General features: G+C 55.3%; 1 protein-coding gene across 5 annotated transcripts; it reads right to left on the bottom strand.

Moving 5' to 3' along the window:
• Nucleotides 1–243: 243 nt before the first annotated feature.
• On the bottom strand, nucleotides 244–23612 carry TOP1MT (DNA topoisomerase I mitochondrial). 5 transcript variants are annotated; one of them, XM_087447356.1, is made up of 15 exons: nucleotides 23497–23612; nucleotides 19630–19745; nucleotides 16895–17016; nucleotides 14615–14737; nucleotides 14301–14393; nucleotides 13860–14047; nucleotides 12899–13043; nucleotides 12384–12527; nucleotides 11983–12168; nucleotides 9544–9612; nucleotides 9154–9268; nucleotides 8339–8466; nucleotides 7717–7811; nucleotides 890–1039; nucleotides 244–428 (listed from the first exon to the last, which is right to left on the bottom strand). In XM_087447356.1, exons 3-15 carry the CDS (start codon nucleotides 16958–16960, stop codon nucleotides 326–328), a joined length of 1605 nt encoding a protein of 534 aa, XP_087303482.1. In that variant the 5' UTR covers nucleotides 16961–17016; nucleotides 19630–19745; nucleotides 23497–23612; the 3' UTR covers nucleotides 244–325. The 5 variants fall into 5 exon arrangements, with proteins under 5 accessions (XP_087303482.1, XP_087303483.1, XP_087303478.1 ...); XM_087447357.1 differs by lacking the exon at nucleotides 14301–14393; XM_087447352.1 differs by lacking the exons at nucleotides 19630–19745; nucleotides 23497–23612 and adding an exon at nucleotides 19474–19621.
• Nucleotides 23613–25314: the final 1702 nt, after the last annotated feature.

Here is a 25314-nt window from a genome sequence, read left to right as displayed (position 1 = left end):
CTCTCACGGGAGTCAGGGACCCCCTCCACTGGCCCCAGCAGCCCTGTGCACTGGTAGTGGCTTCTAGAGACGGGCACACAGCCACGGCCCAGCTCTTGCCCGTCCCTCTGTGCAGAAGCCCTGCTAGACAACGTGGGCTGCCAGAGCCCGGGGACACCAGCTGGGGGAGGGGACACACTTCAAAGGACAGGGCACAGGTGTCAGCAACCTTCTGCATAACGACACAACAAATGCAGCAAAACATTTCATTGTACAAAATTCCCCAATATTGCTTTAATAGTGAAAATATACACGATAAATTCCACTGAGGCACGGAGATGCTCGTTTAGAATTCAAAGTCTTCACCTGCCATGTCGAGCGCCCAGGCGAACCTCTCCCTCTGCGTCTTGTTGTAGATCTTCTCCACCGGCACCCCGAACCTCTTACACCTGTGGACAGGAGAGCCGGGTTCTCAGGAACAGAGCCTCGGCTGCCCAGACCTGCTCCTCCTGGGCACGGCCACCGCCCGGGGCTGTCAAGGAGACCTCCGAGGGTGTGAGGGACACAGAGGGGCAAGTGGGGCGCTCAGGGAAGGCTCGTGGGGCACGAGGTGACCCAGCCACTCCCACTCCCAGCAGGCAGGCTGAGCTCCTCGTGGCTGGGTGGGTGCAGGTAGCCTGACACTCGGGATCACCATACCACACCGGGCTGCTTCTCCCTGCCCGGCCTCAGACTGTCCCAAAGCTCTCAGGGAGGGAGGGAGGACTGACGACACAGGAGTGGGCATCAGAGACACGCCAGTCAGTCAGGTCCCGCCACAGGAAGGACCTGTGCTGATCACGGGGCCACTTGGGGAACCCAGGTGCCTCCTCAAGGCGCCAGTGGGCATGGCAACCTGGAGGCCACGCACCAGGCGACGCTGATCCGGGGGTCCAGGTAGTTGAGCTTGGACGTGCCCAGGGCCACCTGCTTGCTCTCCTCCTTGTCTGTGGCCTGTGTGCTCAGTCTCACGAGCTGCTCCTGCAGCTTCTCCAGCAGCCTCTTCCTCTTCTCCAGGAAGCTGGCAAGAGAAGGAGGGGTCGCAGGTCCCCATGGGGCCACTGCCTGCACACTCGCAGGGTGCGGGCCGTGTGCCCCAGGGAGGCCTGCACCACAAGAGACGGCTCCCGGCAGAAGGGAGGCGGAGAGACGGGAGCTCTGTGGAAACAGAAACACGACAGACACAGAAAAAGGGGCAAAGGATAAAAACTGATACAAGAGGCTTTTCCCATTTGGAAAGACGCTCAGCCCTTACCCCACCTTTTTAAAGAAAAGCACATTTCTCCAAGCAGGCACCCCCTCCATCTCCCACACACCTCACCGGGGACACTGGGTAAGATGATGCCTGGGGAGGGCGGGCAACCTGCCGACGGCCGTGAGGTCACCAGTGCCATGAACTTTAACCCCAGTCCTTCTCCCAGGAGTTCACACTTCAAATCCGCCAGGACACATGTGGAATGACTCACAACCAAGTGGAAGCGCTGCTGTGAAGAGATGGAGCAGCCCAAGTGGATGCTGCAGCAGGGCGGCCTGAAGGGCGAGCGTCCAGCCCGAAGCCGTTAAGAAGCATGAGCTACGTGTCCGGGCGCTGCTCTGACACGACTGCTGGGAGGGCACACAGGCAAACACCAAGGTACCCAACAGTGGGTGCTATTTATGGCGAGAAGGGGGACAGAGGGAGGGAGGATGACGGGCACACACACATCCAGGCTTTCCGCAAGTTACAGAAGACGCTCCCAGCAGCTGCCTCTGGGGAACCGGAGGTCACGGTGGGTGACAGCCTTATTTTTCACTGAATATGAATACTCTTTGGTCTAATTGCTTGACACTTCTTACACACACACCCCTCCTCTGCACCTGAGGACAGCTGTCTCAATGAGAAAATGTCCACACTTCTAGAACCACAGCCATAGCCATCAGGAATTAAGGGGACACACTGCTAGAGAAGGATGGTAAGGGAGACTCTGAACAACCAGGTGCCCACGAACCACACACCCGGGGAAGCGGACAAAGAAGCAGAAGGACACCAACCACCAAACCCACCTCAACAAGAACGGGAAATCCAAGTAGGCCTCCAGCAAGCAGAGCGACGGGGTGACCTCCCACAAAGAAGGCCCGGCCCAGAGGACGTCACGGGTGAACTCTACCACACGTTTAAAGAGGAGTGACACCAGTTCTTCACAGACTTTCAAAACAGCAGAGGAGGGAACACGTCCCCACTCACTCTGAGACCAGCACTACCTTGATACTAAAACCAAAGACATCACAAGAAAGCCATAGACTATTATCCGTTTTAAATATAGAAGCAGGGCTGGCCCGGTGGCTTAGCGGTTAGGTGCGCGCTCCACTGCTGGCGGCCCGGGTTCGGGTCCCGGGCGCTCACCGACGCACCGCTTCTCCGGCCATGCTGGGGCCGCGTCCCATATACAGCAACTAGAAGATGTGCAACCATGACATACGGCTATCTGCTGGGGCTTTGGAGGAAAAGTAAATAAATTATAAATAAATAAATAAATATAGAAGCAAAAATCCTCAACACAATCAAACCAAATCCAGCAACGTATAAAAAAGATTCCACACCATGACCAAACAGGGTTTATCTCAGGGACGCAAGGATGTTGAACACCTGAACATCAATTAATGTCATACACCATATCAACAGGAAAAGACAAAAACACTGATTGTCTCAACAGATGCAGAAAAAGCATCTGACAAAACCCAACACCCTTCCATGAAAAAACCAAACCTAACAGCCTAGGAAGAGAGGGGACGTCCTCAATCAATGAAGGGCATCTAAGAAAGACCACAGCCGACATGGTCCTTGGTGTGGAGAGTGAGGTCTGCCCCCGGATCAAGAACAAGACCAGGCTTCCACTCATGTCACAAGTACTCAACGCTGTGCTGGCAGGTCCAGCCAGAGCAATCAGGCAAGAAAAAGAAAGAAACAGCATCAGGCTGGAAAGCAAGAATTAAACTATCTCTATTTGCAGATGACATGATCTTAAAAATCCTAAAGAATCTGCTAAAAAACTACTAGTGCTAGTAACTGAGGTCAGCAGGGCTGCAGGACATGAGACCAACCAAAGTCAGCGTACTCCTAGTCCACACGGCAGGCCTGCCCTTCCTCGGAAAGGCCCGCCTCCAAGGCTGGACTTCGGGGGTCCCATGGCCCTCACGGATAGAGCAGCTCGCGGAGCCTGAAGTGCTTGTATAAACACGGTCTATGCTGAGCTCCTGCTCTCCTCCCAGGGGTCTGGAAGTCAGGAATGTGGCGGGCAGAGGGCACCTAGGTGACCAGTCCCCATGAGAGCCCTGGGCCCCGGGTCTCTAACGAGCCTCCCTGGTGGACAACACTTCACGCGTGTTGTCACAGCTCACTGGTGAGAGAAATTACACCTGTCCTGTGTGACACCAGAGGCTTGTGCGTCGTCTCCTTCTGCTGGTTTTGCCTTGTACCCTTTCACTCTACTAAGTCACGGCTGTGACTCTGCCAAGTCCTGTGAGTCCCATGGAATCATCGAACCTAGAAGCTGTCTTGGGGACCTTTGACAAAGTTGGTGTAAAAGTGGGATTCGCTGGCCCTCTGCCTCACTGAGCTATGTCGAGAGCCTCGTCTGAGAAGGAAGGAGGCGGGGTGGCATGACACTCCTCTGCTGCCTGGGTGCCTGCGGAGTCGTCCGTGGTGAAACGGCTGCAGAGCCGCCATCTGTTGTGAGAGGTCCGAGTTCCCTGTGGAATCGGGACATACAGATCCAGCCCCGGGGTGTGGGGGGCTCATCCCCTTGGGCTGCTTTTGGCCGTGGTGGCTAAAGAGAGAGAGGGGAAAAGAGCAGCACAGGTCAGGCCTCAGGCTTCTGTTCTCCCCCGGGTGGGAGAAAGGGCCCCCAAATTCCCAAGAGTGGGCTTTGGATGGGCTAAAAATGTTAAAAGTTTGCATTGTTCTCCCCTCCAAGTGAGAGAAAAAAAATGTTAGATCAGTTCCCAGGCCTGGAACAAAGTTTTTGATATGGCTGCTGCTGGGCCCCCATTCCAGCTGCCATCTTTGCAGGCGCCCTGGACTCTTCTTAACCCCGCAAAGTTGTAACTGCTGGGGGGCTGAGTACATTTGCAATAAGGAAAAAATGGGGAATTTTGGTAATGGCTTTGTATTTTGTCGTTATTGCATCTGGTCGTACAGTAAAAAATTGACACAAAATGTGAAATGCTTGTAATTTTATAAATGCCAGACGGATCATCCCAACCAGAAAGGTGCCAAGAAAAAGCAACACTGGACACAGCAGCCTTGCTTCGCACCCGGTGGGAGGGCTAGAAGTTCAACTCTGAGCACTGGAAACAAGTCTCCATGATGGCTTTTTACTACGGTTTTGCCTCTCAGAGTCTCGGGAAAGAGAGACAACATGAAGAGGACGCTGCCCCAGACAAGACACGAGCTCTGGAGTCTGAAACACGGGGTGGAGGGAGCTGCTCAGGAGCTCTTGTGAGCCGAGGTCTCTGGGACCCCAGGGCCGCTGACTTTCTGAGCAGGTCCGTTTCTAATCTGCAGACGGATGAGCTAAGGAGGGCTCAGGGAAGCCTCCTCATTTGGACTTGCAGCGTCTCCACTTTGCTGCTGCAGAAGGACAGCTGCTGGTCCACTTGGAATCCTGACTTCACAGACACGTGGTCTGGGCCCGACTCTAAGCAGAAACCCGACACTGTCAGCTCTGGGTGTTTCAGCCTCAGCAGAGCAGAACTGGACCGAAGGCTCCATGACCAGGCTCTGACCCAGGGACTGTTGCAGATTTAGGACACCCCTGCGCGGGGACCTAAACTGGGCAGACATCATAGCTGCAGGCTGGACCAGCAGGGTCACCTGCAGATGCCCCCTGGAAAAAGCCTGTTTTCTGAGGGAGCCGTCAGAAATCAAGTGCGGCGGGCTGTGTACTTCTAACACAGAGACTGACTGCATTCCTAGCGTGTGAATCTTGCACATGCGCAGCCCGGGGAGGGCACATCACAGGGACAGTCACACACGTACACCCCCGGGGATGTCTCACGGCTCAACCTAAGACTCTGTGGTCAGTGCCATCTGCAGCGGTGGAGGGAGAGCTGGCCCCCGGGTTCCTCCTGCCCCTGGTGCACACACCCAGTGGGGCAGGCGGACTGTCTGATACAGCTCATCTTATCCCGGCTGCTTGGCTGATTCCAAGAATCATCAGCAGGAAACAAGGCCATACTCTTGAACGTTACATAAACCAGTCAGGTAAACCGGGAACTTCTGTGAACATCCAGGAGTCCCTCCTGTCAATCTGGACATCCAACTGCTGGACATGCTGTCTTTTTGGCTCAGGTGTACAGAAACGTTTTTCTGTGGAAATGCCTTTATCCCTCGTGCACAAAACCCAGACAAAAGGTTTCGGGGAGAAAATAGGATAAGTGAAGAAATATAAAGTTACGATGACTGAATGTGAACAGTGATTTTGTAACAACAAAGGAAAAACCCCTAAAATCCTGGTACCTGTGGGGGGTGGGGGAGGGGCAATAATGATCTCTGAAACCAGAAAGTTGTAACTGAGTTATCTGAACCGGCAGAGAACCCGGGGCTGGCAGAGGACTCTGGAAGCTCGTATCTGGTTTCCCAGCCGACTGCCGTGTGTCCTTTCACTGTAATAAATCTGCGTGGGCCTGGGAGTCCTCCCAGTGAATCGCTGAGCCTGGGTTGGTCTTGGGGACCTCCAACAAGCTAGCAACGAGCAATCCAAAATGAAATTAAGAAAATGATTCCATTTACAACAGCAGCAAAGAATAAAACACTCATGGAATAAATTTAACCAAAGACAGGTGCGAAACTTATACTCCGGAACTTTGTTGAAAGAAATTAAAAAACTAAATATCTCAAAGACATCCTAGTGTTCACACACTGGAAGGCTTAACCTTGTTAAGAAGGAGATAACTTCCCAACTCGATCTACAGATTCATCAGAATCCCCATAGAATCCAAGCTGACTTCCTTGCAGAAACTGACAAGCTGACCCTAAAATCCATGTGAATTTCAAGGGACCCTGAATAGCCAAAACAATCTTTAAAGGGGAAAGCAGGATTGGAGGGCTCACATTTCCCAATTTCAAAACTTACAGGACTCAAGACTGAGTGGTACCGGCACCAGGACAGCGTGAATGTGGACAGAATGAGAGTCCGGAAATAAACCCAAACCTCTCTAATCAACTGATCTTCCACAGGGAGCCAGGGCCAGTCAGTAGGGAAAAAACAGTCTTTTCAGCAAATGGTGCTGGGACAGCAAGAGAGCCACATGTAAAAGAACGGAAGTGGACCCCTACCTCACACCAGGTACAAACGTTAACACAAGACAGATCAACGACCTAAGTGTAAGAGCTAAAACTCTAACGCTCTTATACAAAAACTTAGGAATATACCTCACGACCTTGGGTCAGACAAAGCTTTACTGGACACAACACTAAAGAACAAGCAACAAGAAAATAAATTGGACTCATCAAAATTCTGTGCTTCAAAAGACACCACTAAGAAAGTGAAAAGACAACCCACAGAACAGGAGAAAGTATTTTCAAGTCTTGTATTGAAAAGGGACTTATATCAGGAATAAATAATGAGTTCTTACAACTCAACAGTAAAGAGACAACGGAAAAATGGGCGAAGGATCTGAACAGACGTTTCTCCAAAGAAGACGTACAAATGGCCAATAAGCACGTGAAAAGATGCTCAATCTCATTAGCCATCAGGGAAACGCAAATCAACCCACAAGGAGAGACCACCTCCCGCCAAGGAGGCTGTAATCAAACCAAGAGGAACTAAGGAAAGTGCTTGTGAGGAGGTGGAGAAACCAGAGCCTCACACCCTGCTGGGGAGAATGTAAAACACGTGAAGCCACTGTGGAAAACAATCTGCAGCTTTCTTAAAATGTTAACCTTGGAGGTACGAAGTGAGCCAGCATTTCTGCTCCCAGGGATGTGCCAAAGAGAATGAAAACACACCCCGGCTTACGCTGAGTGTTCACAGCAGCATTACTCAAAAAAGCCAAGTAGTGGAGACCACCCAAATACCCAGGCACTGACGGATGGACAGACAACACACAGTCTATCCAGACAACAGAACGAGTATTGGCAACAAGGAGGATGAAGGCCGACACGTGCTATGACATGGATGAACCTTGACAACGTTCTGCTGCCTCACAGAAGCCAGACACAAAAGTCCACAGAGCACACGACGCCACTTGTGTGCAACGTCCGGGGGCTGCCGGAGGGCAGCGGAGTGAGCACTCAGGACAGGGGGCTTGTTTCTGAGATGACAGAAATGTTCTAAAATCCACAGTGGTGATGTCTGCAGAACTCTGTGAATATGCCAAAACCACTAAATCGTACAGTGTAAAGGGGTGAACTGTATGTTACAAAAATCACATCTCAACCAAGCCTCTAAAAAGCACAGTACCACCACGGCCCTGGAGCTCAGGCACGCCGAGCACGAGGGGCAAGCCCACTGCTGACAGGCCACGGGCGGGCCAGGCCACGTTTCTCCTCACGCACTTCTGTACTGCTTCACTTTTCTACACAAATAACACGGTCTGTATTTCTAAAAATCACAAAATAAAGATTGAAAAGAAAACCACAGAATTGGTAAGGGGAAAAGCTTAAGTTCACGGTCAGCCATCCCCGACTCAGACAGCCTGGGCCCTCAGGACACTCACCTTTTGGACCTGTCATCCCCACCAGGTTTGTGGTCGGCCCTCGCCTTCTTCAGCTCCGCCTTGGCCTCGGCCACCTGCTGCTTCTTCGCCTCGATCTGCAAAGGAAGAGGGGCCCCGTTGGCACTGCTCCCGTCCCCACGGGGCCCAGCCCCGAGGATCACTGTCCAAACCTGCTGGCCCCTACACCCTAAAAGGGCCCAGCTGAGCCGGCCCTGAGCCCCATGGGTGCCTGCTCGCCTAGTCAGGGTGCCGGAGAGCCGACCCTGAGCAGTCACTCTGTGGCCAGGGGACAGGGTAAGGAAGAGGCCCTCTAGGTACCGCCTGCTCCAGCCAGACCCTACCCCTGCTGCACTGACCTCCTTCCTGGACTAGAAGCCTTTCCACACCAGAAGATCGAGCCAGGACAGCCTCTGGCTCCTCTAGTCAGTTCTCCCTCAGAGAAGCCACCTCCTGGCCAACAACAGGCCCTGGGCAGCCCCGATTTGCCTGGAGCACCTCTGCCGACCATGCGGCCCCGGCCTATGAACAAGGCACCAGGGAGGGCAGGGGGAACCTGGGGAGGGAGGCCAGGGCACTGGTACCAGAGGCTCTCCCACAGGGAGGTGCCGGGCCCACCGTGCACCTTCGACTGGAGATTCTGCATTGACTTCTCGAAGGTCTTGGGAGTTGCCCGCTGGTGGTTGCAGAGAATGGCCACGGCTCGGTTTGCTCGGTTGTAAGACAGAATCTTAGCAGCCACGCTGTCTTCAGCTGAAAAACAGGCGAGTCTGTTAGAAAACCACAGGACAATGCTTCACACGGAGCCCCTTCCCTTCGCATGTGGACCTTGATGCTGTGGACAAGACCGAGAGTCAGGGGTAGGCACCCTGTGTAAGGGGCCCACAAACCAGGAGCAGAGCTGGGGTGTGACCATGAGACCACGACATGGGAGTCAGGACGGCACCCAGGAGCCTCCACCAAGGGCCCAGAGACCAGGTGAGCTTGGGAAGCTGGGCAGCGGGGGCAAAGGCTGGCAGGAAGAGGGTTCTGGTACACGAGCAGGGACGTGCAGAGCCGGGTAGGTACTTCAAAACTGACTCTGCTGAGAAGCCGCAAATAGACCAGGTGAGGGGCCTAACTGTGTGGTTGTGGGGCTGACGCAATGGAGAAAGGAGTGCTGAGCAGTGGTGGCCCCCAGGGACGGCCCTGGCCACAGCCAGGAGCAGCAGGCCCTGCAGGGAAGACATGGCAGAGGATGCCTGGGGTCCTGCGGGCCACTCACAGCTGAGACGAGCACATCCCTGACCCTTCCGACTCAACCCAAACCTGGACTGTCCCCTGGGGCCAGGCGGGCTCTACTCCTCCCTGGACACCGGCCACACCGTCCCGCCAACTAAGCAGCCGCACACCAGCCACAACCAGGGCACGTTCTCCCTAGAACAGGGGGGCCTCGCTCACCTCTGGTCAGCGCCCGCAGCTGCTCCTGCAGGGTGACGCTGGCGTTGTAGGTGCGGAACACCTTGGCGGTCAGGCCGTCCATCAGGTCCTGGAGGTGCTTGTTCAGGCTGCTAGTCTGAGCACGGGGGAGAGGTGGGTTTCTAGAAATGTGGCTTGCTTTGGGGACAGCTTCATAATATTCTTCCCAGCCTCCCTGCCCCGTGCTTCCAGAAAGAAGAAATGCTGGGGAATTTTAGCTGGTGGTTAGGAGAAAGACGACCCTCAGCCTTCTCGCGCTCAGAGCCGTCCCGTCTCATCAGACTGGCCGTTCTGGACACAAGCAGGCCGAGCTGCACTGGCAGTCCCCAGGTCACCCCCACCAACACTGCTTTTGAAAACACAGAGGCTTACAGTCAGTCTGTCAAAGAGATCGTCCCCACGGCTTTTGTTTTCCATAAACAGCTGCAAATTCTTGTATACCTGTGACAGAAAGAAGAACTTCAGCCCAACAGAGTCCTTCAGAAAAGACCCGTGTGCACAAGAAAAAAGAAGAAGCTTCTTCTGGAGGAAACAGAGGAATTAAATTAGGAACCTAAAGGGAAATTGGCACGATTAGAATTTGGAGAACAGCCGACGGGATCCTTTTAGGAAGGCAGTCTGAGCACGCAACCTCCCCCGCGGGTCACTCAGCACAGCTCAGTGCTGCAGGCGCAAGGCTGGTGCTCTCTCCCTCCCACACCCCCAGCTCCTTCCTCTGACATCAAAGCTGGGCTTCCTCCAGGTGACCCCAAGTCCAGGGCCTGCGCTCGCGACACGGTCAGACTCACTTGACACCACAGGGCCTCAGAGGACCTTCACAGTCCCTTTGTCTAATTTCTCTCTTTACCGGCCACTTCCAGGAGAGTGACCTCATGTCCTCCTGAAGAGGCCAGCCCTACTGGGAGAAAGCTCACGCGGGCCATGCATGCGCACCCTCACTTTCATTTCAGTCCTTCTGTGGGCGTGCAAACGTCCTCACATCAGCCTAGATCCTATCTTTTCAGCCAGCTGCGTGCTGCTCGCCAGCACCAGGTAGGTCCCATGCAGCTCCACATGCCTCACTTAGCTGGACCCCAGGTGACCAGCTGCAAAGTGACCAGGACAGCCCTCACTCTCGGCAGACACGGCGGAGGCCCAGGCACCGTATCCTCCAGTTCTCCCAACAACTGGCAGAGATGGCTGACTCACAAGTGGGACTAGTGGCTTGTAAAAGAGACCCCAGAGCGCTCCCCTGCCCTCCCGCCACGTGAGGACACAGAAAGAAGGCGTGGCTACGAGCCAGGAAGGGGGCTCTCACCAGCACTCGACCACGCCAGACCCCGATCTCAGACTCCAGCCTCAAGAATGCGAGAAATAAAAGTCTTGTTTGTAAGGCACCCAGTTTGTGGTATTCTGTTATAGCAGCCGAACTAAGACACGGTGTAAGGACCTTCTGTTACTAAACCCTCCTCCCACCACCGTTTTACAAGGCTGCCTGATGTTCCACATGCAGACAGACCTGACTCCCTTCCCGCTCCCACTCCTCACTGCTGCCACTGTAAGCCTCTCCTTTCCCTCATCTGTTGCTTCCTGCCCATTAAGCCCAAAACATATTCCAGAGCCCATCCCCCACAGAGGTCTGAGCATGCAAGGGCTCTGGGTGGGTGGCCACCTCCTGGGCAGGTGCTTCGCTGCCACCCTCGACAGTCTTCCCACGCTTCCCACTCTGTTCTCAGGCGGCTAACCCCCTCCCCCGTTTGTGCTTGTAAGGTGCCGGCAGCTGGTGCTGGATCTGTTCTGCGTGCCACAGCATGGTGCACACCGAGACAGGAGCCCAGGGTGACCACCATCTAGGGCACGCCATTCCAGGAGAGAATATTCCCCAAATTCCCATTTCTCTTCATTCAAATCCCTCTACAGACCAGAAATTGACCCATCCTTCCAGACTTCGTCCCTCCTCCCATCAATGTGGGCCTGGCCAGGCATTGTAAGCTCAGTGGTCAGCCAGCAGGCTCAACCCCTGAACTGCCAGATCCCTCCTGCTTTAGAGAGAAGACCGGGGACACTGCAGAAGTTACCACAGTGAGCTGCGTGCCCTATGGGCCAGGAGACCCTTCCCAGGTGTACTGGGGTGAGCAGTGTCCCCCCGAAGTCATGTCCTTCCCAGAACCTCCAAACGTGAGCTTCTTTGGCAATAGGGTCTTTGCAGATGTAATTAGTCAAGATGAGGTCACAATGGGGTAGGGTGGGCCTTAAATCTAACACGACTGTCCTTGTAAGCAGAGGAGACACAGACACAGGGAGAAGATGGTCACGTGACAGCAGAGCCAGAGACTGGAGTGATGCACCGGAAGCCAAGACGCCAAGGATGGATGACCACCTCCAGATGCCAGGGGAGCATGGAAGGATTCTCCCCAGGGTCTCAGAGAGCGTGTGACCCTGCCTCCAGAATGGAGTGTTGTGGTACCTGTTCCTGGGGCCCCGGCTAACGCACAGACCAGGAGAGCAAATGACAAAGCTGGCGCCCAGAGAGATGGTCCAGTTCAGCCTACGTCAGCGTTTGCACCTAACTCCTGAGCGTACCACCAGGGCGTATAACAAAGGAGAAAGCCCCTTTCCATCCCAGACAAGCCTCTCACACAGCAGGCCTTGCCTCCAAGCAGGAGGGATCTGGCAAACAGGCCATGTGTCCCTGGTGCGTTTCTCTCACGCTCCCTGACAGCTTCAACAGAAAGACGAAGAAGAAGGTCCAGAGCTAAAGGGCGAACACTGAGGCATGAGACCCGCTTCCTTCCCTGAACCCAGGGCCGCTGACCGCACCAGGGCACTCACGGGCTTCTCCACTGGCACTCTGTTGTAGTAGCGGATGGAGTCCTTTCCTAGGAAGTCCAATTCCACAACGTGCTGGCAGCCGTCGGCCTCTGGGTACAGCTGGACGTGCTCCACGCGGAGGGAGCAGCAGCCCACCGTGTCCGCCGTCTCACCTTCTTCCTTCTCGTTCCCGGCTCTCAGCGCCAACTAGTCGGGGGTGGGGCCGTCAGGGTCATGGTGCTAGCGCGTATGCACACGTGGGCATGTGCACACACAGGCAGGCACACACACGCCCCTCTATCAGCCCAAGCTTCCAGCTCAGGACACTGTCCCACTGTCCCCACAGCTGCCCAACCAACTAGGTCTCCAGGACTGGAGCATCTCTATGAACAGCAGCCAAGGAAGCCTGGGGACCAGCACACCTTATCAATGAAATAAAGGGCCACAGCACGTTGTCTCTTCTTCATTTCTCGAGACTTCCAGTCAGCCCGATACTGAGAACGGATCTCATCCACAACCCCTTTCAGGCGGCGAGCTACTTCATACTTTTGCCAATCTTTCTCCCCCTAAGTAAAGAGAATAAGTAGCAAACAAAACCCTCGGTACTCCTGTTAAGTAAGGAGACACTGTCAGCTCCACCCGGGAATCCACGGAGTCCTCTGGACCCTCCATCTGCACCTCTGCTGGGTGGGGCCGGGCTGTGGAGCAGAGTCTACATACAGTGAAATTTAGAGTGAACGTAAATTTAAATTCCTGTTGTCTTTTAAAAAAGACACGTGGCCAATGGGCACAATATAATTTCAAAATTGGCTTGTTAATTCCTGCCAATTTGGGGGAACTCCCTGCCAAAGGCTAGAGAAGGTGCCATCAGTGGACACTGAGCTCTGGAGCTCCAGGAGGGGGTTCCAGGAGAAAAGTGCAGTCAGCCTGTCCTCACCTTCAGCTTCGAGCTGGGGTTCAGCATGACGTACTTGATGGAGTTCTGGATGTTCTCCGTCCAGGACGCCAGCCACGTGACCGTGTTATCGGAGCGTACCTCCTTCCACTGGTGACCTGCCGGGGGCTCGGGGATCTTTGAGTCCCTGCAGCAGAAGAGTGACCCAAACGTAACAATTTCAAGACCTTGTTCTCTGAAATAGGAGCAAGACGACCCTCTCTGGGTGAGAGCTGGCGCCCAGCCACACGGCCATGGCGGCCCAGGGCAGGTCTCGGCCTGAGTCTCGGTTCCAGGCCGCCTGCCTGGCTCCCCAGCCCTCGCGCCCCAGTGCTGCCGCCGCCTCCTCTTCCAGCTCCTGCATCACCAGGCATGTGATGGGCTGGTTCAGAGCCTGCCACGTAAAGCCGCCGCCCGCCGGCCCCCACGCGTGAAGACGAGGACGGCCACCCCAAGAGGCCTCAGGCCCCGCAGCTCCAGCCGGCACACCAGCTGCTGCTGGGCTCCTTACAGGCCCAGCCTCTGGGAATCCCTCTGCGGGGACCGCCCTCGCCCTCGCTACTGCAGCTAAATAACAGAAACTACCAACAGAGAGCGCAGTCCACCCTGCACTCGCCAGAATTTTCTTCCGGTAAGTTCCAAACAGTCACATGTTATTAGACTACCTTGATAATTTGAAAGATGGAAAAAGATGTTGAAAATACGGCAAACTTTCTTGGTGGGGTAAAATATCAAGCTTGGGGCAGAGTGACAAGGATGAGTTACCACACAGGCTGCGGAGGAAGTCGTCAGCTGGTGGGAAGGTGCCCTGCCCTGCCCACGACCCACAGAGCCCCATCTGGAGGTGGGGAGTTGCAGTGACACTCCTGCTATGTACCCCACTCTCCCAGAGGCGTGTGAATGGCCCGAGCCGGCCAGGACCCCGCGTTCTCCTGGCGGCCGTGCCCTGCAGCAGCCCGCACACCTGCTGCAGTTGATGGTCACATCCTCCGGCAGGACTCTCCTCTTCAGCATCCCCATCTTGGGATGGTCGCCGCGGCCCCGGAACAACCCAGGGGGCTCCGTCTTGAAATTGCCAATTTTCTCTCGGTGCCCATCTAGAGTACAGTAGCCAAACTCTTGCTGAAGTTTTTCTGCTTCTTCTTTTAGCTTCTGAATTAACAAAATAGTATGTAGAGATTACTAGTGAAGAGACAGAACAAACATAAACGTCCTGTGGTTACCCCAGGACCAGGCCCCACTTTTGGGGGATTTGCTGAACTCGTCAAAGCCCCTCTGCTCTCCACAGGAGCCTGGGAGGCCCAGCGAGGACAGGCAGGCAGAGCGCAGAGCAGGGCGCCCTGGTCCCCACCTCATGCCCACGGCCGTCCTCAACCCACTGTCCTCACTGACGGTACATACTCACCCCCATTTCCCACAGCAGGCTTCCTGTCAGCCACGCTCTTGGAACACCGACGTACTTTTTAAACACATTTGGAGGCACGTAACTCAAAAGAGTCTGAGAATGTGATGGAATAGAATCACTGAGGCCCCTTAACCCCACCTCCTCATCTAGACACTCATCTAGAAGAATCCCGTGAGCAACAGCTTTGTGAGACAAGGGGTCGTTTCTCAGCCTGCACGTGAGGCCACTCGCGCCCACCAGCAAGCTCGCGCCCTGAGGCCCCGGGAGCCTGACGGAGCCCTGGAGCGGGCGGCTGGGTGCCCACGCAGTCTGACCTGTCTCTCCTCCCTGGACAGGGCTTTCCGGGCTGCAGTTCTATCCACAAAGTGTCTGTGGATCTCGGTGAAGTCACACTTGTCCAGGTGCTTGATGACCCTCCTCTCTTCTGCTGTCATTTCCTGCAACAAAACCACAGACACGCACTCTCATCACCTAAAGCAGGCATGCTCACGACTGGGATGCCGACATCTCTCTCAGGGGTATTAGGGACCCTCTCCCACTGCCCCACCTTGGGGCCCATTCCACAGGGACCGTTGTGACATTCTGGAAGGAGGAGGAACAGATTCTAGGCAGAGAGCTCCACCAACCAGTAGCCTCCAGAGCCACCCCACCAAGAGTGGCTTTTCAGGCCGGTGGCCCAGGTGGGCAGGTGGTGAGCCGAGGTCCTGATGCTTCCTCTTGGTGGCTTTCTGAGCTGGGCCACATGGCCTCGTCTGAAGAACAGCCCCCACCCAGGCTGCATGTGGACTGTGGACACGTGGACTAACGTGGTCTCTCACTGTTTCGGTCCTGCCCACTCTGCACCACTGGCCACACTGCAGGCCTACATCTTTGCCTCTGTTTCCATCTCTGTCAGTGACTGAAAGAAGTGCCAACAGAAGAACAACTAAGCTGGACAACTAGCATGACCTGACTCAAGCCTTCCCATAAAGCTGCAGGCACGAGGGCACCATGGTGCTAGCATTGAGGCAGAAGAGCCAAGTCCAGAGACGGACCCAAGCGTGGACGGACAGGAAAGCAGAGCCTTCAACCAACGGCTCAGGACGGTAAGACAGCATGTGCAAAAAAGGAACTCTGGGCCACACCTCACATCAACCAAAATCAGCTCAGATGTTGACCTAAGCGCACACTGACCTAAAATAAAAACTAAAACTGTAAAACCTCAAGAAAAAAAACTTAGAAAAATCTCTGTGGTCTTAGGTTAAGGCAAAGATTTCTTAAACATGACACCAAACACACAATCCATTAAAAAAATGATACATTATACTCATCAACATTAAAAACTTCTGACCTTCAAAAGACACTGTTAAGAAAATGAAAACATAAGCCATGGACTGGGAGAAAATACTTGCAAATCACATTTCTGATCAAGTACTTTAATAGGACATAAAAGCGTTAGCCATAAAAGAAAACACTGGTAAACTGAAAACTGATGAATAAAACTTTTCTCTTCATCCAGAGACTCCCTGGGAAGCTGAGAAGGCCACAGACGGGGAGACAACATCCACACTACACACATCCGACAGAGGGCCCACATCCAGAACACACTAGGAAAAATCCCACAGATCAGTAAGAACTATGCTGGCAACTCAATTTTTTAAATGGACAAAAGTTCACAGAAGGAAACGTGAAAATTAGCACACGAGAAGATGCCCCCGTCTCTAGTCTTTAGGGAAAGCCAAATTAAAGCCACCTCAAGAGACCACCGTGCGCCTCAGCCTGGTGACACTGAAAGCCCTCTGCAACCCCACGTGTGTGCTGCCAATGTAGGTGGATGGCTGCGGGGGAACACTGCACGCGGTTTCTAGCACAGCCGGATGCACGGAGAGCCCGTGGCCCAGCCTCCCACCCCAGGCCCCTTCGAGAGGTCAGTGCTCGCGTCCACACAGCGACCCAGGCCAGAACGCCCTCGGCAGCTTCCCTCATGCCAGCCAAAACCCAGAGAGAACCCAGACGCCCCACAACAGAGAGATGGACACATGGTGGGTGCCCACAGCGGAGCACGCCCGCAACAGCTGCGAGCTGGCGCGACCGTGCTCATGTCACGCTGAGAGAACCCCAGGAAAGGGCCTGGGAATGTTCTGTCTTCTCTGGGTGGAGTCCCACGGTGCATGCACACAAAAAACTCCATTGAGCTGTTTGCCAAGATCAGTGCAGACTCATGCGTAACTCAATTTTTTAAAATAAGAAAAGAAAAAAAAAACTTAACGTAGCACCTTATCTTCAAAGAGCTTCCCACCAAATGTTTCTGTTTCCTGGGGGCCAGAAGATGCCACTCCTGGCCTCCTGCGATCTCCCTTCCTGAGCCACCCGTCCCTGCAGCCATACCTGGGCCAAGGTCAAGACAAACCCTGGCTCGCTCCCTCTGCCTGCCCCCCCCCCCCACCGAGAAAGGAGAGAGGGCCAGGGACACATCTAAAGAGCGAGCACTAGGCCCCCTGAGAAAACAGGGAGGCCACCAAGAGCTCGATAAGGCCATGAGAGACAGGAGTCGTCGGCGCCCTGGCCCTGGCGTGTGGTCCAGGACAGCAGCCGGGGCCACTCACAGCACACACCTTCCGCCAGTCACTGAAGAAGTTATTCTGGAAAACTTCTTTTGTTGTATATTCATGATCCAACATTTTCCCATAAAACGTAGCGACCTCCTCGGCTGCTACGCTCAACTTCACCGGCTTTCCTGTGGACATCAGAAGATTTGCCAGGTTAGGAGCTGCCCCACTTCGCCCCCCAGCCTGCATAACCCTGCTCTTTTAAATCACACTGTGTTACAGACTGCGCCAAGAGCAAGGCATTCTGGGTGTTTTTAAAGTTCAGAAGCACATTCTAAATTTAAAAAGATTAATGCACTTGTGTCTAGGTGGCCACTGTGAGCATCCTCGAGCAGGTGCTGGAGCTTTGTAGGAGATTTCCACGGCCACCATCGCTCACATTCTTCCTGCTGTAACATTTTATTTTGCTACCACATTTACATGGAAACTTACAGTTGAACAACAGGTGCAATTTTTTTTTTTTTTTTTGTGAAGAAGATCTGCCCTGAGCTAACATCCAAGCCAATCCTCCTCTTTTTGCTGAGCAAGACTGGCCCTGGGCTAACATTTGTGCCCATCTTCCTTCACTTTATATGGGACACCGCCACAGCATGGCCTGATAAGCGGTGCATCAGTGCGCGCCCAGGATCCAAACCCGGGCCACCAGCAGTGGACCGCGTGGGTTTAACCGCTACGCCACGGGGCCAGCCCCCACATGCAATTTTAAAACACAAATTTCCACACAATTATAAACAAAATAAAAGTTAACCCTCAAAGCAGAAAACGTAAATAACTACAGGTAGTGTGATCTTTTACACATCTTCACCTCTTTGCCCAACTATTTTCTACATTTCATTCTAAAATCAGCAGCATGTATTAAAGTGATGTGCCAGTGATGAATGGGTGGTTCAGCAGCATGGACGCTAAAGGTGGGGGTGACATATTTATTCACCAGGAAGTTCTTTCAACTTTTCTACATGTTTGCAAATTTTCCTAACAAAATGTTGGAAAAATAAATATGCATTAGTTTGGTAACAAGGAAAAAGGCATTCATGATAAAACAGCACAATTCTTCCCCAAACTACCTTCTCAGGAGGACGGAGGACAGAGGACACTAGAGGAGTAGCCAAGGCCCGAGGGGCTGAGCTCCCTGCACCCTGTCCTCTGACCTGCAAAATCCCCTTCTCTCCGTGGCTGGGCCTGTCCAGGCCAGTTGTGGCTCCCCGACTTCCTTCCCATCTAGTGGAGGTGGGCTCTCCATGGAGCACAAGGGGCAGCGAGCCGCTGCTAAGGGCTGGCTCGGTGCACAGAGCTCGCTCAGCGAGGACCCTGCAGGTCGCCTGCAGCATTGCTGCTCCCACCAGGTGCCCAGCTGCTCTGATAGCACAGCCAGTCACAGAATTCACAGTCCAGCTTGGAGAAACAGATTCTAAACCAAAAAGCACATCAGCCAAGTTGCAGTCAACAACGAAAACGTGTGGTTGTCTGAGTCCTAGCTGAGCATCTACTGTGGACATGTGTGTGAGCGTGACTGGGAAGGAGCCCACAGGAGGTCATGATTCTCTGGGAAGGTGAGTGCTCCAAGAGCCCCAGTGACAGAGGAGCGCGGCCTTGCTGCAGTAGCCACCCTGCAGGAGGGGGGACTTGCCAGCAATCAGGGTGAGCCTAGAGGTGGCTGCACAGAAAGGGGAGGAGCAGCACGGCCAGGCTGGCCCACGCACAGACAGGGCAACTGCGGGGATTGTGGGGGCCCGTGTGTGTGTGCCTGCACGTGTGCCTGCCTGCATGTGCACGCCCGTGTGTGTGTGTGTGTGTGTGTGTAGGCATGCGCTTGCATGCCCGCGTGTGTGTGTGTGTGTGTAGGCATGCGCTTGAGTGAGTGCATGTGTCCGTGTGTGCGCACGTGCTGCCGACGGCCTGGTCTGACCTGGGAGAGGAGCAAGTCTGTCTTCAGAAGGACTGCTCTAGCAGAGATGCAGACTATGGGCTGAAACACGTAAAACCAGCAGCACAAGGACCGGCAAGAGCTCCTGCACAGAGGGATGGTGAGGACGAGGGCGGAGGCAGCTGTGCGGAGGCGTGGAGAGAAGGGCCCCCACTGATCCCCTAGCCCTCGGGAAGAGTCAGATGAGTCCCACCTTCTGACCCCCATGGTGGCTCAGCACTCACAGCCCCACAGTAACCAGCTCAGTTTCTCATTAAGAAGCAAAACCTGGCACCCCGTGAGCAGCCCACTCCAAACGCCCAGGACACAGAAACTTGGCCTTGCCCAGCAGGCTAGTCCTGGACACAAGCCACGCCAGCCCTGGGGGCACAGCAGGAAGGCAGGTAACAGAACCAGGGGATACTGCCCACCCCGCTGCACTTGGCCAGGTGTGTGCTCCACACGTGTCCCCTCCAACTGCCAGCTGCCTCTGTACACACCAGCGGTTTCTGAGAGGGTGCCAGGCTGCAGGGGGCTCAAGGAGCCTCTGAATTCCAGATCCAGAAGCACCCTCTGCCTGGAGCCTAAGCAAAGACCCAGTGCGTCTCCCAGGGCAGACCGTTAGACCCACAAGGAGTGCTGCCAGCACGGGGCAGCCCCAACACCACTCGATAACCCTCACCCAGGGGATGAAGGTGGGAGAGCCACCGACGGAGCAGCACAAGGCCCAGAGGTGGCTCTGTTGCTCACTCAGCACAGAAGCAGGTCACGGGACACGACGCTTCCCTCGCCCACAGGCACATGTGCTCCCCTCAGGTCACTCGGCGCAGGTCCTCACCGTCATAGTAGAAACGAACTCCATCAGGAAGGGGCTCATATGAGGGAGCGAAGTACGGGCCTTTGTGTTCCAGCTGTTTCCATTTCACTCCATCTTGGCTCTTCTCCTCTTCCCACCTAGAGGACAAGACAAGAAGGTTTAAGAAACGATGAAATCCAGCCATTTGTGACAACATGGATGGACATTGAGGGCATGATGCAAAGTGAAATAAGTCAGAGGGAGAAGGTCAAATACCGTATGATTTCCTTCATTAAGTAGTAGATAATAACAACAATAAACAAACACATGGGGACAGGGATTGGATTGGTGGTTGCCGGGGGGGAAGGGGGGAGGGAGGAGGGTGAAAGGGATAATTGGGTACATGTGTGTGGTGATGGGTTGTAATTGGTGTTTTGGTGGTGAACATGATGTAATCTGTGCAGGAATGGAGGTACAATGATGTACACCTGAAGTTTATCCAATGTTATAAACCAATGTTGCTGCAATAAACAAAAAATTAAAAAAAAAAATAAATAAAAAAATAAATAAATAAAATCCCTTTGATCTTTAACCCAAAAAAAATATATATATAAAAAAATAAATAAATAAATAAAACAGAAAAAAAAAAAAAAAAAAAAAGAAGGTTTCATGCTCACCATACGGCACCTGTGCCGTGTGCCGGCCTGGAGTCAAGCCTTTTCTGTGCATCCCTCATGGACACCCCCCTCGGCAACTCCACAGAGGTGGGCACTGTGGCCTCCACCTCACAGCTGAGCAGGCAGGTCATCCTGCTAGGGGTGCCAGCTGAGATGGACCCTGCCTGACCTCAGACCACACTCCTAGGCAAATAACCACCCCTCCCTCTCCAAACTGCTCAGATCTGCTGCAAAGTCACCAGTCAGGACAGGTGCGTGAGCCTGGCTGGGTGGAAAGGGGCAGGGGACGCTCCTCCAAGGGCCGCCCCCAGCTGGGTCCCTTCAGGGCTGCCCCAGAGTCCCTTGGACCATCTCTAGAGGGCCCCACAGAGCCCCTCCAGGAGCGTGGCTGTCTGCACTTGTGACCATTTCATCTGCTAAACCAAGGCCTGGCTCCGTGCTGAAGAGCCCTACTTGGAGGCACTGGGTCGAGGAGGAGGGCAGGCAGAGCAGCTCTCAAGGAGAGGGGCCACCTGGACCCAGGGGGGCGGAGTCCCAGCCCACATAAGAGAGGATGAGGGGGAGAGGCTGAGGGGAGGCGCAGAGCAGACGTCCAAGCAGAGAGGCGGCCCAGGAGTGCAAGCCTCAGGGACTCTAGGGAGCGGTTTGCTGTTGGCTGTGGGGACAGCTTGTACAGCCCGACACAACCCCACGAAACTGGGCGGACATGACCCCTGCGGCTCCCTGCTGAGGTCCCAGCTGCCATCAGTCCCCAGATCCTCCCGAGACAGCATTCCATCTCAGACAAGAGCCAGCCCTGGAGGCAGACGGACAAGGCCCAGTGTGGCACCACGCCGGAGCCTGACTCCGTGTGAACTCATCGTCTATTCCCCCAGGCCCCAGAGGTCCACCAAGGGCCTGCTCTGGGCCAGCACGACACCAGGTCCCAAGGACAGAGACAACCAACAAGCCCCTTCCCAACGGAATCTAGCGAGGAAATCAGATGAATTCAGAGAGACACATCTTGGCTAAGATGAAAGGGCGAGGGGGGGGGTCCCTGGGGTGGGGAGCAAGCCTCTGCCAGTTCAGGTGCAGGTCTATGAAGAGACCAGGGCGGGGGGGGGGGGGCGGGGAGCAACTCCCAGCATAAGGTACAGCAGGTGCAGAGGCCCCAAGATGATCAAGCTTTTGGCCTGACAGAGCACCAGCACAGAGAGTAGCGAAGGAGACGAGGAGAGCAAGATGAGCACTCCCATGCAGCCTTGCCAGCCTTCCCTGACAGGCGGACGCTGCTCTCAGCACCAGCCAAGAAGGCATGTAACCAGCCCAGCACGGACGCCTGGACACGTCAGAGCTGGGAGACCCATGCTCAGCCCTGAGCACAGGCAGCCCATCGACTCAGCCGCCAGCAGGAGGAAGTTTCTGAAGGGTCTGAGAAGGAAAGGGACACAGCGAGACACACTGAGAGGGTCCTGCTGGCTGTTTCTGCAAGGAAGGACCGGGCAGGGTGGAAGAGGAGCAGGGGCTGCATGTGGTCGGAGCCTGTAGCCTGAGAAGTCGGCGGGCCGGTTAAGAACAGTCCAGGGTAGACTCAAGAGGCTCTGGTGACCGAAGGCACGGAGGTGACGAGGGACAACAGAGGGGAGCCCCACGCCCCACCCAGACCCCTCCTGAGGTGTGGGGGGCAGCTGGCGGGGGTGTGGTTAGGGAAGTAGAGGAGCCTCTACTGAATTCTGTGAGGTCACCTGTCACATGGAGACAGCACCACCTATCTCAGGGTTACTCGCTCATTACCCTGCCACCCCATTCTAGCAGATCTAGGGTGGCGCTGATGGTGGGGTGCATTGTTAAGTTTACGCTAAGAACGTAAACTAAGACAATGCTTTCTTATCGACTCAATGGAAGAGGCATCCGTTTCCAGATATAAAAACATGCACCTTGGGAGCACCTGGGAGTAACGGGCTTGGGTACTCACTACACGCTAGGCAGCATGCCCAGTTCCTCCTCAAAGCCTCCAGGTAGAATCTCCCATCGTCCTCACTTCAGACAAACGTGCTGAGACCAAGGTGTGTGAGTGCGATATGTGCTCGCACCCCGCCCTCGGCGCTCACTCAAGCACTGCACACTGCAGTGTGCACACGCTCTTCTGTCCCTCCAGACCCCTGGACCAAGCGTGGCCATCAGAAGGAAGCTTGTTCTGAAAGTGAGGTCTCGTTCCAACCTACTGACCCAATCTCGTGCAGCTGCAATTCAGCAGCTCTTTTTGGAATGCATCTGTGGAGGGATGCGCGCCAGTGGAGGGGCACTGCAGCGAGACCCCTGTCTTCCCAGGGCGCCTTTCTCCCCTATCTGGGCTCCTTCGGCCGGTCATGCTTATGCTGTCCCTCCTCCTCAGCAGAGCCCGAGTTCCCAGAGGCAGACAGGACATTTCTGCTGCGTGGCCCTGGGCAGGTTTTAGCCCCTTGGCTGTAAAATGGATGAACTGATAGTACTCAGGTCACACTGAGGCAGGGCTGACCAGACCACTGTGAGGCACTCAGGCACAAACACACTAAGTTTGTGACATCAGAACTCCGATGGCTAGCAGGTGGCACCCCCCCCAACTTTCTGGAAATGTAGCATTTCACACACAGGAGAACCCCACATCCCACCCGCTATTTAACCCCCCTCACTCCCACACACACCTGCAGGGCCTCTGCCCCACGTGCCCCAGGATGGGGCTTGGGAGCACTGCAGCAGAAACAAGGGTCAGCAGGGAGCACAACGGCCACTAAGCAGGGACTGGACGCGTGATATGTGCCCACACGGGAATGAATGAAGCCCAGCTGCTGAAACCGAGAACCCAGCGTGGGATGAAAGAACCAGCGTCAGACCACGGACACAAAATCCAAAACCAAACACTAGCGCGCTTAGGCCATGCGCGGCTACATAGACAATGAAGCTTAACAAACCGAAGAAAAAGCCAACAGGGGAAGAAACTCCCAAATGGGGGGCCCTCCCGCGGTGCGAGCAGGGGTGAGATGGGGCAGGGCCGGTACCTCCTGGGGCAGGAAATCCACCAGATTCAAGTCACGAAACAGCACGTGCTACCTCTGTGCTCTGAATTACATTTCGAGAAACTCAAGAGCAACGCCATCTGCAGGGCCCGTGCTCCCCTGAGCTCTCCGTCCCCGGCCAGGAGTGGCGGTCAGGGGCTGGGAGGACCAGGTGCAGCCCGCCCTGACTCTCCAGCCCGGTGTCGTCAATGACTTACCTGGCTCTGCTGCCCGGCACTCTCGCCCTCTGGCCCTCTGCAAGCCGCGGGGATGCGGGGCGACCGCGCGCAGCCTGGTCGCCGCCCGCCCCAGGAGCACGGGCTGCTGGTGGGCACTCACCGCCTGCCCCGCCCCCTCCGCCTGCAGGGCCCCGCCTCTCCTCGCAGGCCCCCACCCCCACAGGCCCCGCCCCCACCGCCGGGCCCGCCCCTTGCGCACCTGGCGGTGGACTCCGGCCGGCTGACGCCGCTGGGCCAGTGCCCAGCGAGCGGAGGGCTCCGGCCGTGGGAGGTGCTCCTCCTCTGCGGGCCGTCTCCCAAAGAGCCGCACTGGCAGGGCCGCTCCGTGCACTGTCCCCTCGTCCCTGTTTCCCTTTGCACTCAGTCCAGTCTCCTGATGTGCGGGCCCTGGATCCAAGTCCAGTCTCGCCCCCTCTGTCCCCATCCTGGCCCAGAGCTGCTGGGACGCTTACACGGGCCACACGACCAGCCCGAGGCTCCCACAAAGGCCGCCCTGGGAGCGGCGCCGCATAACACCGAGGAGCACGGTTTTCAGCACTAGAACGCCACATTCCCTGCCCTGCAGAGGTCCTAAGGGCACCCGGTGGGTCCTCCACAAACACGCTTGCCCTATAATCACCCCAGACACGGGAGAGGGACGCCTCCAGGCTGTCGGAGGGCCGTACTGCCCCACAGACAAGTGAAGCTGCGTGAGGGCACAAGACGCCAACACAGCCAGAACACAGACACGCCTTCCATCCAGGCCCGGGTGGCCTCCCCAAGGAGGTCCCTTCTGACAACCGTCCCTACAAGTCCAATCCCCGCCGATCAGCCCCTCACCCCTCACCCCTGCGCCACCGCTGAAACCTCCCTCCATGCACTCACAGTCCCTGGGTTTGACCCCCACCTCCCCCCTGGGCAGTGTGGCTAAGCTACAAGCCCTCTAGAGCAGGTCCTGGTCAGGAGAGGGAGACGGCGCCCACCGGGCCCTGAGTCAGCTGGCCACATAGCCCGGCCACGTGTCGACCTCGGGCAGTACCTGACTCTGCTGCATCTCAGTCTCTGCCAAATGGGGCTGAAGGACTGTGGGAAACAGACGAGTGCACACATGCACCCAGAGCACACAGCAGGCCCTGGCATGCGTGCTGTGATCACCTAGGGGACATATAACAGAGACAAGCCCACCTGCACACCCTCGGTAACCCTCACTACTGCCCCCAGTTCTTCAATTCCCACTCCCACCTCATGGCTGGAAGCACTGGCACGGAGCTGCATGGCTGCAATGGCTGGATCTCAGTACCCAGGCGGCCATGGTGGCGGTACCAGACACACACTGGGACAGTAGCAGCGACGCTCCTGACAGACCACCTTATGCCAGGTGTGTGTAGAGGTCTGCATATATTCTCTCTTATAAGCCTTCTAAAACCTGGAAGGAAATTCTAGCACAGGCCCACCACTCCTGCAACAGAATCCTGCGGCGACTTTGCTTTCAAATGCAGACTGCTCAGGTTTTGTAAATGGGAACGTGGTGGGACAGAAACCGTAAGATCTCTAAATAGATGCCAAAAAAGCACCTGACAAAATCCAACAGGTTTTCACGATAAAAACAGAAAACACACTCAACACACTAGGAACAGAAGGGAACTTCCTCAACCTGAGAAAGAAGCTACAAACCCTGCAGCCACATCATACCCAAAGGTGACAGACCGGACCCTTCCCCAGCATCAGAAGCAGACAAGGACGTGTGCACTCACACCGCTCTTCACTGCGGTCCTAGAGGAGGAACTGGAGTACAGACAAGAACATGAAACAGACGGC

Source organism: Ceratotherium simum, chromosome 23 (genome assembly GCF_057802395.1).
Source record: "Ceratotherium simum simum isolate JZ-2026a chromosome 23, ASM5780239v1, whole genome shotgun sequence".
Taxonomy (NCBI): Eukaryota; Metazoa; Chordata; class Mammalia; order Perissodactyla; family Rhinocerotidae; genus Ceratotherium; species Ceratotherium simum.
The sequence above is the reverse complement of the archived record's forward strand: the minus strand, read 5'-3'. Positions and strand labels throughout refer to the sequence as shown.

Bases quoted from the DNA above. Each gene is read 5' to 3' on its own strand.
- TOP1MT (XM_087447356.1), bottom strand. From the start codon at position 16,960: ATGTTGGATCATGAATATACAACAAAAGAAGTTTTCCAGAATAACTTC. The intron at 14,394-14,614 runs GTCAGACTGCGT...TCACATTCTCAG, and splicing joins TGTCCAGGGAGGAGAGACAG to ACTCTTTTGAGTTACGTGCC. The intron at 9,613-11,982 runs GTGAGTGCCCTG...TTTCTGTCACAG, and splicing joins GAGTGCCAGTGGAGAAGCCC to GTATACAAGAATTTGCAGCT.